General features: G+C 38.0%; 1 protein-coding gene across 1 annotated transcript; it reads left to right on the forward strand.

Moving 5' to 3' along the window:
• Positions 1–2643: 2643 nt before the first annotated feature.
• On the forward strand, positions 2644–13890 carry FSIP2 (fibrous sheath interacting protein 2). Its single transcript, XM_078148048.1, has one exon. It carries the CDS (start codon positions 2644–2646, stop codon positions 12064–12066), a length of 9423 nt encoding a protein of 3140 aa, XP_078004174.1. The 3' UTR covers positions 12067–13890.
• The last annotated feature ends 3805 nt before the right edge of the window (positions 13891–17695 follow it).

Below are 17695 nucleotides of genomic sequence, written 5' to 3' on the forward strand. Positions count from 1 at the left end.
TACCTGTGGGAGTGATGGGATTTCTTGAAGTATCTATCTACTACCACATTTTAGGCAGTAATTCATTTCCTCTTGTAGCAAAAAGTCACCATGCATGGGTTTCGATTCTTTCTTGAAGCTTATCTCTCTCCTATCATCCACAGTCAAAGTAAGCCACAGACAGTAAGATGCTCTCAGGCACCCACTCTCCCCACTGTTATTTGACTAGAAATGCTAGCAAAGGCAATAAAGTAAAAGAAAGAAATAAAAGGCTTAATGTTAGGCAAAGAGGAGACAAAATGATCCCTCTTTGATGACATGATACTTCAAAAATCCTAGGAAATCAGCAAAGAAAACTAATTGAGGAAATTAATAGCTTCAGCAAAGTTGCCAGCTACAAAATAAGCCCACAAAAACCAACGATATTTCTATGTAATAACAAAATCCAAGAGGAAATAATAAAAAGGAAAGTCACATTCCAAATAACTACAAAATGCCTAGATGATTTGGGAACCTTAAAAGTATCCCCCAAAATGGACTTTCAGCATCAAGATTTATAAAATATATGCAGGCAGGTGAGTATAGGTCCATAGAGCAGAGACAGAGTTTAGTTTCATCCAGTTGGGGAACTTATTTTATCTCAGAATTCCTTGGTTCCAGGTGCCCCTATTTACCTACCCGAATCCACACTAGATCTCTCTTTTCCTTTGATAGTCAAGCAGTCTGTATTGTCTTTCTATTCTGCCCCCACTTCTACAGCTGGGCCACATTGAGCTGAGTCCCCCTGGCCACTGAGCAAGCATGCTCCCCCAACTGCAGCCCTGGCTTAGCTTCCCTGGCTAAATGAATAGGAGGGAATTGGGAAGGTTCTTAATCCTCAACTTCTACCAACCTAATTTTCCATTCTCACAAACTACCCACTGCCTTCCATTCAGAAAACTTGGACTGCCTTTTTGATCTGTTGTTTGACCCAGAGGCATCCAGGCTAGTTCAGATACATCTATAAATACATATGAGTAGAGATCTAGATACAGATGTGGATGTATAGGGGTATACATGTGTAAGTACATGTGTATTTAAGTAAATATGTATATGTGTGCAGAACCACTTGGTATAGGCAGGCAGAAGGATGCCAGAAACCTGGCTGCAGAGGCCACTGAGCTGCTCATCTAGGCCCTCCTATCTTATCTCAATCAGACAGGGTCTTAGCTGCAAGTCACTTGACTACATGGGATATCTCCATGATGGCCAGAAGTATCCTCAATATGCTAGAATACATAAATTGAAAAGAAATGTCCTTCTTACTCACATTTTCAGGGGAAATTTGGATTGTAGCTTTAAGAAGCATTGGTCAGGCCAGGCGCCCTGCTTTCTTGCCAAGCCCTTTTTTTCTTTTTTTTTAAACCATAGCAGAGATGCCAAATTCATTTTTTCCCTATTCTTTTGCCTTTAAAAGAACCCAGTCAAAAAGATGGAAGATCTTTATTTCTTCTTATACACAGTGTCTCAAAAGTTGTAGTAGAGTTTTAAGCTTTAAGATTTAATAGCTTAAAACTGCGCTAAGACTTTTGGGACACCATGTATAATGACAATACTAATAATAGTTAGCATTTATATAGCATTTTAAGGTTTACAAAGCACTTAACAAATATTATCTCATTTTTCCTCATAACAGACCTGAGAGATAGGTGCTATTATTATTATTCCCATCTTAAAGATGAAGACACTGAGGCAGACAGAGGTCAAGTGATTTGCCCAAGACCATACTACTAATAAGTGAGGCCATATTTGAACTCAGGTCTTCCTGACTCCAGGTCTAATGCTCTATGTACTCTACCACCAACTACATTATAACGACAAAATTATGATTCAGTAAACATTGTGTCTATTAAGTACAAGATACTTGGCTGATAATAGTGTTTGTTCAGTAATTTGAATGAATTGTAATTTCACCTGTTTGAGTACTCCCGTCATCCATGCCAGTTTACAGCTTTCTCACACTTTAGTAGATGATTTCCTGAGTTGCTTGTAGCCCAAATCTATTCACCAAGCAGTTGATCTCTTGGCGATGAGTATCTCTGAACTTGGTCAGGCTGGTCCTTGAACAGCAGCCATACGGCCCATCACTGGCCAGTACTTGAAACCTTCTAGCTCAGTAAGACCTGCCAGAGCTGGTACTCTGCTGTTATGGTCTTTGAGGACCCAGGGTTACCTCTGAACCAAGAAGGAGGACTTTAGTGGAGGCATTCTGGGTAATGATCATATTTGTATGGCACCTCTAAATTTACAAAGTGTTTTTGCACATGTCATTTATTTTGAGCCTTACAACAGCCCTGCAAGGGATGGTTCAAGATTATCATCCCCATTTTGAAAATAAGGAAACTGAGGCTCAGAGAAGTTACCCAGTTAGTAGAAGATACACAGGTTATCAGACTCTCAAGTTCAGTAATCTTTCCACTACGCTACAGAATAGAAATCATAGATTACTTAACAGGAAGATTCATTTTAAAAAATGCAAGTAGAGCTAACTTGAGTCCAGACTCTAGAGTTCCTCTCCCATGATTCTCTTCAGACTGAATCCTTTTCTAAACTGTGAATTTATTCTAGCTTCATCTAGTGTGCCTTCTGTGATAAGGAGTGTGCAAGGTAAGTCGCTTTGTACACATGAAGCCCGTGAATGTTTTCTCTATCCATCCCCATCTGCTTTCTCTGCAGATATCTGCTGAAGAATTAAATAGCATACTTCAAAATGTAATGACTTGGGTTGTAGCTACAGTGACCAGTATTTTATATCCAGCCATCACAATGTATGAAGAAAGATTGCGTACAAATATATATCCACTATCTGATGATTCAGTTCTCTCGTCGGGTAGCTCAAGTTTCTGTAGTACTTGCAGTGATGAATTTGCATACAGAGCTTATTCTGCAGCCACAGCTGAAAAGATCAGTTGTACAGATGTCAGCTCAAAGACAGTAAACTTGCCTACAGTTCCAGAAGGGCAGCCCATAGTAACAAAAATATCAAGACCGACCCAAATTGAAACCACCATCCTGAAAGGAACATATTCCAAAAAGAAGGGACAGACAGTGGCTCAATTTAAGTATAACAAGATGGGAATGAGCTATGATGTCCCCAAGGTAAGGAGCTGTAAGTCTGACAGTCAACTTTTATCTTCAGTTGAAGTAGGTGAGAAGAAGGATGCTACTACAGAAACAGAAGAAATACCTACTGATTCCCCAAAAGAAAAAGAAAAACCTATTACTGAGATGAAGGAGTTAAAAAACATTTTTGTTAATTTTAAATGTCACCTAAAAGAAGAAACAGAATTGATTTTGGAAAACATTTTTCAAGAAATACTATCTGATTTAGCTCAAGCAATTCCCTCTCTCTCTGCTGTTACAGCTGAAGTTTTTGTTGACCATCTTGAAACTGGCAAAGCCAGTGTGCTCTCCAATGTGGATGTGTCCTCGGTAGCTGCAGATATTGTTGAAAATATGCTTGATAAGCTGCAGTCTGCAGTGGAAAAAAAATGCATTGAGATCTTTTCACAAGAAGACCTGTCAGTCACCTTCAAACCAGATTTATTTCCCAGTGAAGAACATTTTATTAGCAAACCAGAAAAGCCTTCTAAAGCAACAGTCTGCGGTTCTCTGGAACCAATGTGTGACATTGCAGAGGACATGGTGCATGTTATTTTAGAAAAGTTGATGACGTTTGCAGCTTCCAAGAAAAGTAACTTGTCTCAGCAAAATGAAACAGAAGCAACAGAAGTCACTGTTGAGAAACAAGACGTTGAAAAGTCACCCAAAAAGTGCAGTGAGGTATCCACCCAAGTCAGTACTAGCACAGTGGCCATGCCTATGCCTATGGCTATGCCTATGTCTATGCCTATGCCTACTACGCCTATGCCTACTATGCCTATGCCTGTGCCCATGTCTGTTCATTGTACTGAATCCGATGTTGCTAGTGTAGTTGTAAAAGAAGAAATCCAGAACTTAATGTCGAATATTTTTTCACAATCTTCTGTGGTTGGTTATGTTGAAGAAGCAATCAGCACCATACTGGGTTATATACAAACTGAACTTGACAATGAGAGACTAATTGCATCTGAAGAAACCATAATAGTCCTGCAGCTACTTGATGATACCTTCACTGAACTGAATGAGGAAGAAGAAGAAGAAGAAGAAGTGCAAATAGACATTAGTCAAAGTAAACATCCCAGAATGAAAAGCCCTACTCTTTTTAAGGAAGAATATAGGCTCACAGGTACAACAGTGTCAAAGATTGGTCCAAGGTCTGGAAAACCACTTCCACCTGTTAATGTTCCTGGCATGGTCTTTTATTCAGAAGATTATAATGAAGAAATAGACAAAATGGTGGAAAGTGTCCTTGTGTCATCTGTCAGAGATCAGAAAACACTGTTGCAAGAACAAGCTATGAAAGAACAGTTTGAGAGGGAAGTTACTGGTCTTGGACACAAGAGAAAAGTCAAATCACCTACAAAGTCTGCTTCCCGTGGCAAAGTAGCATTTCGTGAGTGGGGAGTACAGTCTGAATTACAAACTTCTTCAAGTGAAGACAAGCTTGCAGAAGAAATAAAGCCAAAAAAACAAATGTCAGGTTTCAGCCAGGATGAAAAATATCAAATACAGAAAGCATCAGAAAATATTGTTACAGACATTTTAACTGACATGCTCAGAGAAATGATAACCATGCCCCCTAGTCAGTTCAGCTATACAGATGTTAAAGAAACTTCATCTTTTGCCTCTGGAATGCCTCATGGATTATCCCCTGAAGAATGGACGGACCAAGTTAGGAATGAGATGTTCTCAACATCAGAAATCAATGTAGTGGCTAATGACATGACAGATGCGGTGTTAAAAATACTTCAAACAGCTTCATCTTGTCCAATTTCAGATGTTAACAAAGATACCAGTACTACCTCACTTTATCAGTCCTCTGTAGATGCTCCAGATACTCCCCCTGAGATCAAAGAAATATATGAAATTCATCAGACTACCCCATTGGTGTCCAGAGAGCCACTGCAAATATGGTTTGAGAGTGACAAGAAGATGAAATCTCTATTCAATATAGAGCAAGCACGACCTCCTTGGCTTGAATCTCCAGCAACTGAAGCAACACCTGAAGCTGATGATGTTCGTGACAAGATCATCCACACAATCTTTAAAAAGCTGAAATTATTTGCTTTTCCAAAATTGCAAAAGTGCTTTAGGCCAGAGCACTATGGAACGACTTCAATTTTCCAGAGACCTCCAAGCAGAGACCAAACACCTGCTCCTTCACACTCAAAACTGTTTTCGCCCTCAAAACTTCGATCACAACTTAGTGCTTATACAACCAAAGTTGTGAACATTGTTTTAGGTGCTATTCGCAGTGAATTGGAAGTCAAAAAGAAGAAAAAAAATGTCATGGAGCCTGAGCCCCCCATAACCTTTGCAGAGGGAGATAATTTTCCTCTCTCTGAGAAAGAACTGGAATCTGTTGTATCAAATCTCAATGATGATGTTATGGCAAGTTCATTAGTAACATGCATTTGTGAGATGTTATCTGGTAGAAGTACTGAGAAAAAGAATCCTGTCTTTCCATCAGACATGCCAATGCCTGATACTTTTGATGAAACTGATTATGTTGATGTACAAAGGCAATCAACAAGTTGGCAACATAAAAAACCAACTGCCTGTCGTTCCTCTAGTATTCAAGTGAAGGTTCCTTTTCAATCTCAAAAATGTCCAATTATTTCTTGCGCTCTACATAGGGTATTTAGTGGGGAAAATGTCAATGAGGCAGCCAGAACTCAAGTGTTAGAAAGAATTGGTAATACATTATTTGAAATGTTGAACAAAATGATGGGAGAACCTCTGCTCCCTAGTCTGAGTCATTTATCTATTCATCAAGAGTGTAGTGACGAGAGTTTGAAAGCAACTCCAGCATTACATTCTAATATTCAGGTAGTTTCTAATGTCATTCTTGAAGACATCCTTGAAAAATTATGTTCTGAGATGGATCACAAACCTCTCAATTTTGAAGTTACGAAAATCTCAAATGATCTAGATGAGGACGGCCTATATCCTACTGTAGTGGTGGAAGAAGTGGCCAAGTGCACAGATGAAATGTCTTATATGGTATCTGATACTATCCAGGAAGGCAGTGAAGAGGAGTCTAGCCATAAGATGAAAAATGCTGATCCTTCTAGGAGAGCAAGTATACATAGAAATAATCTGAAAACAGTGGCTTCAGATATTCTTAAAACTGTTTTTAACAAATTAGAGGGCTTTGCCAATTTAAATTTGTGGTCTAGAGGTACTACAAGAAGTGAAAACTGTGGCTGGATGTCACCACAAGCTAGTACATCAACCAAAGTGGAAACTCACGATGATCATCTGCAGTCTACTCTACAGATAAATGCCAAAAAGGTATCAAGTGCCATTTTGAAGGCTATTCAGGCAGAATTAAATGGAAACCCATCAGATTCTGAGGCAAAAGTCAGCAATCCAACTCAGGAAAAAGTGGTGATCAAAAATCTAGTCAATTTAATTTTAGATGCTGTGTCTCCAGAAATATTTCAAGAATCTGAGTCTGAAGAGAGAGGTATTGAATATTACCGATATAAGCCAGTCTATGGCAATTTTCTTCCTGGAGGCACTGAATCAGATGCATTTTTGGAAGACTCTGAACAAGCAGAGGAAAAGGGAGAGCCACCAGGTGATGAGGATAAGGAGGACACTGTTAAGCAACAGGTTTTAGAAAAAACCTTTAAAAAAATTGAGGTGGAACTGAAAGAACCACAGAAGTCACCTGTAATGCCAATCATACGAAATGTTTTAAATGAAATTTTCCACAATCAATTGAACATACTTTCTCTCTCCCATTCCCATTTGTGTGGCATTTCTCACTCTGCAGAGCAACCTGTCACCAAAACATTCATTCCATTCATGGATAAAACTATGGGCACTTTGGTGTCTGAAGCAGATGTAACTATTGTCACAGATGACATTGTTAAGACTGTATTTCAAAAGCTTTACTCTGCTGCCAGGGCAGACAGAAATACAAACAAAAGTAGGTGTAAAACTATCACATTTTCAGCCAATGCTCCTTTTCATGAACAAAGTAATCAAAGAAAGACATCTGTGTATCCGACAACACTGAATAGAGAATCACATCAGCTGCATTCCTCCTTCAATGTTGAGAGACTGAGTAAGGTCAATGTAGTGGAAGATATTGTACAAACAGTCATAAGCAATTTGGAATCTTTTGCTATTTCTAAAGTCAAATCTCTCTTTTATCCTCCAGTTAGCTTTACCACCTCAAGAGTTTTACCTACACCCCAAGAACTTACATCATTAAGCAAAGAGTTATTACCTACAAAAGAAGTCCATTCTCCTAATGAGGAAATTTCTTATCCCTCAATGGATCTTAGTAGACCAGAAAATATGACCTCAGCATGTCACTTGTCTATCTCTAAACTAAATAAGTATGCAACAGAAGTGGCTAGGAAGATCTTGCAAGGAATCAAACAAGAGCTAGACAAAGAATTGAAAAGTCCTATAGCAACTCATAACATTGTTTTGTCTGAAAATATTGCAAGTGAGGTTGTTAATACTGTTTTAGATATTGTATCTACCAAAGGCAAATCTGATAAAAATAAACTGGAGAAAGATAATAGTTCAGGTCTGCAAGAAGGCATTGCAGAAAAACTGTTTAATAAAGCAGAATATCGAAAAGAACTCCAATTTCAAATACAAGGTATTATTGAAAATATTTTAAGTGACATTTGTAAAAAAAAATTGGATCAGAATCATGTTCCACTTTCCCCAACCATTCTTCATCAGGATAATGTAGGAGCTAAACATCCAGCAGCAAGCCCTGAAGTGGCAACTGAATGTACAAATGACAGTAGCCCAAAACTCTCAATTCCTAAATCAGATGTTATCATGATTGCTAATGATATGGTGAACATAGTGCTTCAGAACCTCAGTTCTGCTGTTATGGTTGGCAGAAATCTAAAGGAGCCTATTTCGGCACATTTACCACTGAAGCCCCTTTGTGATGCAATTCCAAAAACAGAAAGTGAGCCTCCCATTTTTAGGGACATAACAGAAGAAAAAATAAGAAGTGGTCCTTCCACTGTAGGAAAGAAAAAGACCAAGGTCGTAAGGGTGAAATCTCCTCATGATGATGATAAGCAAATGCCAGTAGCAAAGGCAGATGATGCCAATCAATCTCTTTTTGACCCATGTAAAGAAAATGCTGACTATATTACTAAAAACATTCTGAATAGATTAGAATCTTTTGCTACAAAAAGAGTAGACTCATTAATTAGCATTGATTCACAGACTAAAGAAAAATCCTTTGCTGTCACTGAACTTTCCAGTCACCTACAGAATGAAGATCACTTTCTTGTACCAGGTCAAGTCCAGTCAAATATGAAGGCCTTAAAATTAACTACGACCAAAGCTCTTCTTGGCCAGAATCTCAGAGATACTTCATTAGCCAGTTACAAAGAAAAAACTGCATCTACAAGTCACCTGTCACAAACCAATCTTAGGGAGTATGCTGACATAATTGCTAGTGCTGTGTTAACAATTATCAAAAATGACTTAGACACAGAGATGCAAAAGATGTGTTCTTATTCAAATAATGCTTCATTTCAAGAAAATATCATAGCGAGTGAAATTGTAAACAACCTATTAAAGACGTTTGGTGATAAAAGATCTTTAAAAGAAGGGTCATCTTTATCAAAACTCCAAATAGCTATGCAAAATGAAGTGCTATTGGAAAACAGACAGAATAAAAACACTGAAATATCTCTTCTTTCAAAATATCCATTGAAACAAAGCTCATTGAATTCTGAAAATGAAAGTCAGAGAACAGTTTTGGAGGAAATATTTATGAGAAATGGTGAGTCCAGACAAGAAGAAACTGCCCCAATATTCAGCACAGTTGAAGATGTTTTAAATAAGGTGAATCAACGAATAACAGAAGACATTAGCCATTTACCTCCTTTTAATGAACTCTCTCACCTTATGCCTGAATCAAAAATGAAAACACCAAATGGGGTTCCCAAAAAATCTTTTCAGTCCAATAATAGTATTTTAGCAAATGACATAGTTGATAGTGTATTTGGCAAAATGTACTCTCTTGTTGTGACATCCATATATGAGAATGGTGAAACAGAGAGAGAAGTGACTGCAACTGGCAATAAAGATATATTGGTGGCAAAAACACCCTGTTTCAGTGTATCTAAACTGTCAGAAAAAAGGAGTGAACCTTCTCAGGCCTTAATGCCTCGAACGTGTCCTCATTCTAGTGTTAAAAATATGTTGTTGGAAGACACTTTATTGCACTGTTCTCCATTAAGAATGGGTGAAGATCTGGTGCAAATGGTTCTTAATAAGATCATATCTTTTGCTTCCTTGAACCTAGAAGAATACTCTTCCCCTGATGTTCCATCTGATGGTCTCCCATCTTCCCAGCAACATGTGGCTAAAACCAGCCCCAAGCCAGGTCTTAGGAACAGTTTAAAAACAACCTTGAAACTCAGCTCACTGCAAAAATGTAAGACAAAATCCCAGGCAATATCTGGTAATTCTAAGGGGAAAGGGAAGGCCAAAATACCCATAGAAGAAAAAGTTGCATGGAGAGGAAGTTGTTCCAAGTCTCTCCTTAGCTTTTCACATGTCTTATCAACAGGAGATGCCAAAACCTCCCCCTTGCAAGCAAAGTTGCCTATATGGGAGCTAAAAAACTATGCCAAAGATATAGTGAGTAACATCCTAGAAACCATTGTAAATGAATTCCAAAGGGTGAAATGCAGTAAAATGATGATCGACATAGGAAGTTTACCAAATTCTGACAAAATCACAGCAGCAAGTGAACTAGTTAATACAGTTTTGCAAGGATTGTATTCCTCCAATTCAAGTAACTTCACTTATCAGATTAAATCTGCACACTTGGAAGATGTCAAATTTCTAGAACGGAAGTTAGGTACAGAGTCTTTTTCCAAACCTCAGGCCTGTTTTTTCTTGGAGAATGTTTCTTCACAGCTAGAACAAATTTTTCCTAAAGAAGGCATTTTTAAGAAAATGTTTGATAAATGGCAAACAGAGTCAAATGACATGGAAAATGAAAAAGATAAGCTACTAATGGTGGCCGAAAATGTCTTGAGTGAAATCTTAATAAAAGTGAAAGTGTTAGAATGTTCTGTTTCCCTCCTAAAGATGCCTCCTATTGAGGCTTGTGAAAGCATTTTCTGTAAAAATTTTAAAAGAACACCTGCTAGTGTTGATGATTCCAAAGCACAAATTAATTTGTTTGGCAGAGAAATTGTTGAAATGCTATTTGAAAAATTACAATTGTGTTTTTTGACTGAGATGCCCATTCCTGATAATAAGGAAACTCTAGCAAGAAAAAAAGAACAGATTAATTCTAGGACTAAATATTTTTCCCCAAGTGGACAGCTCTTGAGCAATGTACCTTCCCACAGTACAAAACTGAAGGATCAGATCTCTTTGAGTTCTAATAGCAGAGTTGCTAGAGAGATTGTTGAGAACGTGTTACATACGTTGGAAGCATTTGTAGATTTGCAATTTAAGCATATCTCTAAGTATGAATTTTCTGAAATTATGAAAATACCTATTGAAAATTTTTATCCTGCCCAACAGAGACCACTTAATAGAAGAATACTGCCAAAATTACAACCACTGAATTATTTTCCTGATGAATCAAAGTTAAGTAGTATTATCACAAAAGAAAACATACAAAAAACACTTTTTCAGGTTCATTCATTCCATTCACAACTGCGTACTTATGCAATTAATACTGTTAGTGACATGTTAAGTATAATTAAGTGCAAATTAGACAAAGAAATCAGCCAAGTGGAACCATCTCCAATTAACATCTTAGAAGAAAACATGGTAGCAAGTGAAATCATTAGTAACTTAATGGATCAGTGTGTTCATTTTAGTGATTCTGTGCTGGAAAATATGCCTAAGGAAAGCCCAGTTCGAGGAGCTGAAAATACTTATACCGTTCACCGAGTTGAAGTGGCAGCTGCCATGAAAATGTCCAATAGCAAATTAAAAGAAGTCATTATTCAGGAAAGCCTTCCACCTTTTCAAGTGCCTGGTACGGTGATTTTTTCAGAGAAAGACGTAGGAAAATATAATAGGAATTCATCTAATCTTACCTCACATGCCAGATACTCTGCAGGAGACACCTCTGAAACTTCAGGCACAGTGGGCAGGCCTGAATCAGAACCAGGACCAAGCTCTAGTGGAAGAGAAGGGCAAAATAAATCCTCAAGGAGATGCAATTTTAACTATTTTGAACAAGATCCAATGCAACAAGAGAGTTCTCTTCCAGAAGGGAGTGTCTTAGAAAAATTGTTCAAGAAAAACAATGAACCTGTTAATGTGGTATTGAAAGAAATTATGCCATTTGTAGACCTGGAAGAGGATGAGGAGGAACCAAGAACATTTCACTGTGAACAACTAAAACAAGATATTGAGCCAAAGAATATCTGTACAACTGTTAGTCCACTAAAAATATGTCTTGCTGCTGAAAATATTGTCAACACTGTTCTGTCTTGTTATGGCCTAGGAGGAACCCAGGCACATGCAAGAGGAAGCAATGTAGAGACAATCAAGCCATTTTTTATACCAAAGTCACAATCGTTATCCACTGTTTCCTCACAATCTATAGGCCAAAAGGACAAGGGAAGTAATTTGCTTAGAACATGGGAAAAAAGACTCCAATATGCCAGTGAAAAAGAATTCAAAAACCATGAAAATCCAGTGTCTCATGGAAATGAAGATTATAATTTACTTGAAAAGTGGGAAAACAAAACATTTCCAAGGGCAGATAAAATAGAAACTTTGAAAACATTTGAAGTCATTACTTTTGCTGATTATGAACTGGGTCCATCTGAAATCAACTGGATAGCAAGACGTGTCACCATGTCTGTGGTCACACATTTCAAGAATCTCCAAAGTGGAGGTAAGTTATCATCTAATTTCAACAAACTGACACACTGGGGAAAAAAAAAAGCTAATAATCAACCTTTTTAACTACTTACTAAGCACTTAGTATATCCTAGGCATTGTGCTAAATGCTGGAGATACAAAAAAAAAAAGGCAAAAGCAACTCCTGCCCCCAAGGAGGTCACATTTTAATATGTAACTAACCAGGTACATACATGTACAACTAGTTATAGAGGAGAGATAACTGGTACTAACAGCTGGTAGGATTAGGAAAGGCCTCTTGTAAAAAGTGGGATTTGAGCTGAGTCTTAAAGGAAGACAAGGAAACTAAAAAAGGGAGGGGTGTTCCTCCCTAGATTAGGAGAGTGTTCCAGGCATGCGGAGGATACATCAAAAGTACAGAAACAGGAGAAGGACTGTTACGTGTGAGGAATAGCAAGTAAGGCCAGTGTAACTGGTAATGGACAAGACTGAAGATAAAACACTGGGAGTGTGATAGTGGAAGCCATCTGTTGGAAAAGATGTAAGGGAATGGAATCAAGGGTCTTTGTAGAGCAGTTAGTCTTATCAAGGAGAACTGCCATCTCTACATCCAAGATTGAAATGAAGGAGATGGGGGGAAAGATGTCTTAAGTGATGTGAAATAAAGAAGAGAGAAGACAGAGCTCTCAGTGAATGGCCTCTTTTTTCACTTAAGTGTAAGGTGAGGTCCTGAGATGGTGGGGAAGGAGTAACAACAGAGGGACTTGAGGTGAAATGACAAGTTTTAGAACAGCTACTGTAGAGAGTAAGATGGTGAATCAGGGAGAAAAAGAACAACCTTGCTGTAGTAAGGGCCTCGTTGAAATTAGATAACATAAATTTGTAGCAGATAATAGATATTATAATAAAGATATTATAATTAGATAATATAAATTTTGTGTAGTTTATATAGTAGTATCAGCATAGTTTCATGATTTCCTCCAGCTCCATTCAGCAGCAAATAAATATCAATGAAGGAGGTAGATGGCAAAAAATAATCTGGGCTTGGGGTTTGGTGAGGCATGATTTGCAATAGGACATTCAAAGTAAAGGATAGTGTAGAGTTAAATTGGTCCACTAATGGGTTAGGAAAGGGAGGAGAGTGTAGCTAGTGCAGGGGTAATAGCCTGGGAAAGTACTGAAAGGTAGAGGGATTGGAGGTCATGATGAGGGCAAAGAACAAGATTAGGGACCCTGAGGCATAGGAAAGATGGAATGATAAAGGATTGTGATAAAGGAATTTCAGGATTCATGAACATGGAAGTGGAACACTTGTGGGTGATGGCTCTAGTTTACCTTTCCAAGCTTAATGTGTCACCTCTCCTTCATAGTCTACAGTCTAGCCTAATAGACCTACCTGCTGTTTCTCAAACTCAGAACTTCATCTCTCACTTCTAGACTCTAGAATGTCCACCATTCCTAGAATGCACTTCCTCATCACCTCCATCTGTTAGAATCAATTTCTAGCTTCCTTCAGGGTTCAGCTCATATGCCATCTCCTATGGGAAGCTTTTCTTGATCCCCTTATTGTTAGTAGTCCCTCCTTACTCCTCAAATTACTATGTATATGTATTTATTTGTTTAAATGTTGTATTCTCCCTCCCACCCTCCGGTAGACATAAACTCCTTGTGTCCAGGGATTATTTTTCATTTTGTCTTTGTATTCCCATTATCTAGCACAATGCCTTTGCATGTAATTGGTGCCCAGGAGACACTCGTTGTAATGGTTTGGATTGGTGTTGCTTATCTTGTCTAACCCACTGTGTATTTTTCTGTTTTTAACCAATTCAAAATAGTTTTGATGATTACTGCTTGAGTTTAAGAGATTGAGATTTGGTAATACATGCCTACTTTTCCCCACTTTTCTTCATTACTTTCCTTGAGATTCTAGGCTTTTTCTTCCTTCCAATGAATTTTGTTATCATTTTGTCTAATTCTATGATAAAATTGGTAATTTGGTTGGCTTAGTGCTAAATCTGTAAAATAATTCAGGTAGTGTCATTTTTAATTATGTTATATTTTTATTACATTGTCCAAACATAAAAATCTACTATCTTTCCATTTGTCTTCCTTTATTTCTTTAACAAGTGTTTTATAGTTGTATTTACATAAATCCCAAGTGTCTTGGCAAGCAAATACTCAGATAGTGTGTGTATGCATTTTGTAGATATTTTCAATGGGTTTTTTCCTAGTATTTTCTACCAGTTTTTGTTAGTACTATGCAGAAATGCTAATGATTTTTACAGATTTTGAAACGTACTTCACTGAGGCTGTTAATCATTTTGAACAATGCCAAAAACAATAGGGAGACAAGGCAACCTTGATTTGGCAACCTTGTATTTGTTGAGAGAAAGCTGTAAGTGCATCTTCACTGCAAGTAATACTAATCTATGGTTTAAGATATATGCTTTTGGTCCTTTTTTTTGGGGGGGGTGAGACAATTGGGGTTAAGTGACTTGTCCAGAGTCACACAGCTAGTGTCAAGTATCTGGTCTGAGAATGCATTTGAATTCAGGTCCTCCTGACTCCAGGGCCGGTGCTCTATCCACTGCACCACCTAGCTGCCCCTTTTGGTCATATTTTTAAAAGGCCCTTCCATACCTATATGTTTTGAAGATTTCTTCTCTCACATGCATCCCTTTCACTCCATTCTCACAGCCACCACCCTAATTACCTCTCACCAGAAATATTGTAATAGCCTATTGGTTGGTCTTCCTGCCTCAAGTCTCTCCCCACTCTATCTTCCATGTAGTTGCCACAGTTATTTTCCTTAAAGCACTGGTCAGACATATCACTCCCCTACTCAACATACTCTGTTGGCTCCCTATTACCTCTAGGATCAAATATAAAATCCTTTGTTTGTCATTTAAAGTTCTTCACAACCTGGCCCAGTGGAACCTTATTCCAGTATTCTTGTAAATTACACTCCCCATGTCTGCTACAGTCTATCCTTACTGGCCCATTTGCTGTTTCTCCACATCCTGGCCCTGTACTTTTATGCTGGCTATTCCCCTTGCCTGGAATGCTTTCCCTCCTAATCACCACATCTTAGAATCCCTGCTTCATTTAAGACTCAGTTCAAATGCCACCTCCTCCAGGAAGACTTTCCTGGTCCCTCTAGCCATGCTTTCCCTCTAAGGCTACCTTTCATGTGTTCCGTATTTATCTCCTATATGCCAATTTATCTGTTATGCCATCACCTCCATTAGAATGTATCATAATCAGTTGTAAGCATACTAAGTGACAGTGTGAAATATACCATGCTACTTGTTGTGTTATTTTTTTTTTTCAAAAAACTGCTGCTTTTTTTGTTCCGGTCCTTCATTTTTACTGTCTTTATGTTTTTAATGTGTTTCTTATATGCATCAAATTGCTGAGTTTTGTATTCTTTCATTTTTACTAGGAAGTTTAAACCACTTACATTTAGTTTATTATTGGCAGGTTTTTTTCTTTTCTGCCATTTAATTCTTTTATACTGATTCTCCCCACCCTTTTTCTACCTCTTTTAAGTTCACAATTAAGCCCTGAGATTAGTTTTGCTTAGTGTAAATTGATCCTAGTCTTTTCCCACAGACTCCTCTCACTTTCTTTCTATTACTCTGACCCATCTTAAGGTCCTCAAATTTATTTTCTTTATATTCTCTTCTTTAAAAAAATTTTTTTCAATAGCAAACATCTACCTTCTTTCCCTCCCATCCACACACCCCACATTGAAAAAGAAAGAAAAAAGCTTTTTAACAAATAAGCAAAACAAATTTCTACATTAGCCATGTCCAAAACAAAAAAAAAATTGTCTCATTTTGCATTCTGAATGTTTCACCTCTCTAAAGGGAATTGAGTCGCATGTTTCATCCTAGTCTTCTGAAATCATGGCTGGTCATTACACTGATAAGAGTTCCTATTTCTTTCAAAGTTGTTTGCCCTTACGCTATTGTTGTCATTGCATAAATTATTCTCCTGGGTCTGCTCATTTCACTTTGCATCAGATCACACAAGTCTTTTCAGGTTTCTCTGAAACCATCCTCTACATCATTTTTTACAACACAAATGTTATTGCATCAAACTTTATACTGTAAGTTGTTCTGCTATTCCCCAATTGATGGGTACTCTTCAGTTTCCAATTCTTTGCCACCTCAAAAAGAACTATGAATATTTTTGTATATTCACATTTAGAGTTTGCTTAGGAATAATCTCATCCCTTAATCTTTTGTTGTTGTTTACTCATTTTCAGTCATGTCTGACTCTTCATGACCCCTTTTGGGGATTTTCTTGTGTAAAGTGGTTTGCCATTTCCTTCTTCAGCTCATTTATAGATGAGGAAACTGAGCCAAACAAGGTTAAGTGACTTGCCCAGGGTCACACAGGTAGTACAGGTCTGAGGCTACATTTGAATTCAGGTCTTCCTGACTCCAGGCCCAGCACTCTACCCACTATACCACCTAACTGCCCTTATCCCTTAATCTACCTTCCCTCTAATTCTTTTTTCTCCTCTTTCCCTATTTCCTTGTTGAGTGAAAAGTATTTCTGTACCAGCTGCATGTGTGTATGTGTATGTAGTCTTCCATCTATTGACCAATTCACATAAGCGAGGTTCAAATGTCAGCTGCTCTCCCCACCCCTTTTTCCTTGTTTGTATGGGCTTCTACTCACACACATTGATTATGTGAGCTACATGTCCCTAACCTTCCTCTCCCTTTCCACCTCTACTGTATTTACTTTTCCTTCCCTTTTCATTCTTCTAAGATCATCAAGACATAATAAAGCCATTTCTAATTAGACTCCCTCTGTGATTCCTGATGACGGTCAGATGGTTAACATGTATTATCTCAATACCCAAATAATAATGCAAGCAATTTATCCTTGTTTAGTCCCTTATGATTGTCTATGTTTACCTCTTTACATTTCTCTTGACTCATGTCTAAACACTTCAGAGTTTACACATAGCCCTGGTCTTGCCATCAGGAATACTTGGAAGTCCCCTATTTCATGAAAGGTATATATTTTTTTCTCTTGTAGGGTTATACTCAATTTGCTGGATAAGTTATTCTTGGCCATAAGGCTATATCTTTTGTCTTCTGCAATATTGTAATCCAAGCTCTCTACTTCTTTGACTGTTAAATTGTGTGTGATCCTGTGACTCCCAAGTACTTTTTATTCTTTCTTTCTAGCTGATTTTGCAGTATTTTTTCTTTGACCTGAAAGCTTTAGGTTATAACATTTTGGGGAGTTTTCATTTTAGGGTTTCTTTCAAGAGGTGACTAGTGGATTCTTTCTATTTCCACTTTGCTCTCTGGTTCTAAGACATCTGGGCAGTTTTATCTTAAGATTTCTTGAAACGGGTGAGGGTGGTGGACCCAAGATGGTAGATAGACTCCCCTGAGACCCAGGGATTCCGCTGAGTTCTCCCCAAAACCCCTCCAAACAACTTTGAATAATACCTCAAAACAAATTCTAGAGCGGCAGAACCCACAAGAGTATGAGATGAAAAAATTTCCAGCCCAAGACAACTTATAAAGTCAGCAGGAAAGATCTGTTGCGCTGGGGTGAGAGTGGAGTGCAGTCCAGCATAGGCCTTAGCCCAGCAAACCAACAGTAGTCCTTGGAGGCAACTGAATCAGTAGCAGCAGTGGCAGTTTCCAGACCTCTCAACCCACAGATGGTAAGGGAGTCAAGACAACTGGTTAGGAGATTACAA

Source organism: Phascolarctos cinereus, unplaced genomic scaffold (genome assembly GCF_003287225.1).
Source record: "Phascolarctos cinereus isolate Bilbo 61053 unplaced genomic scaffold, phaCin_HiC Scaffold_8;HRSCAF=390, whole genome shotgun sequence".
In the NCBI taxonomy this organism is placed as follows: Eukaryota; Metazoa; Chordata; class Mammalia; order Diprotodontia; family Phascolarctidae; genus Phascolarctos; species Phascolarctos cinereus.

Coding starts and splice junctions, on each gene's coding strand:
- FSIP2 (XM_078148048.1), top strand. CDS start 2,644: ATGAAGCCCGTGAATGTTTTCTCTATCCATCCCCATCTGCTTTCTCTG.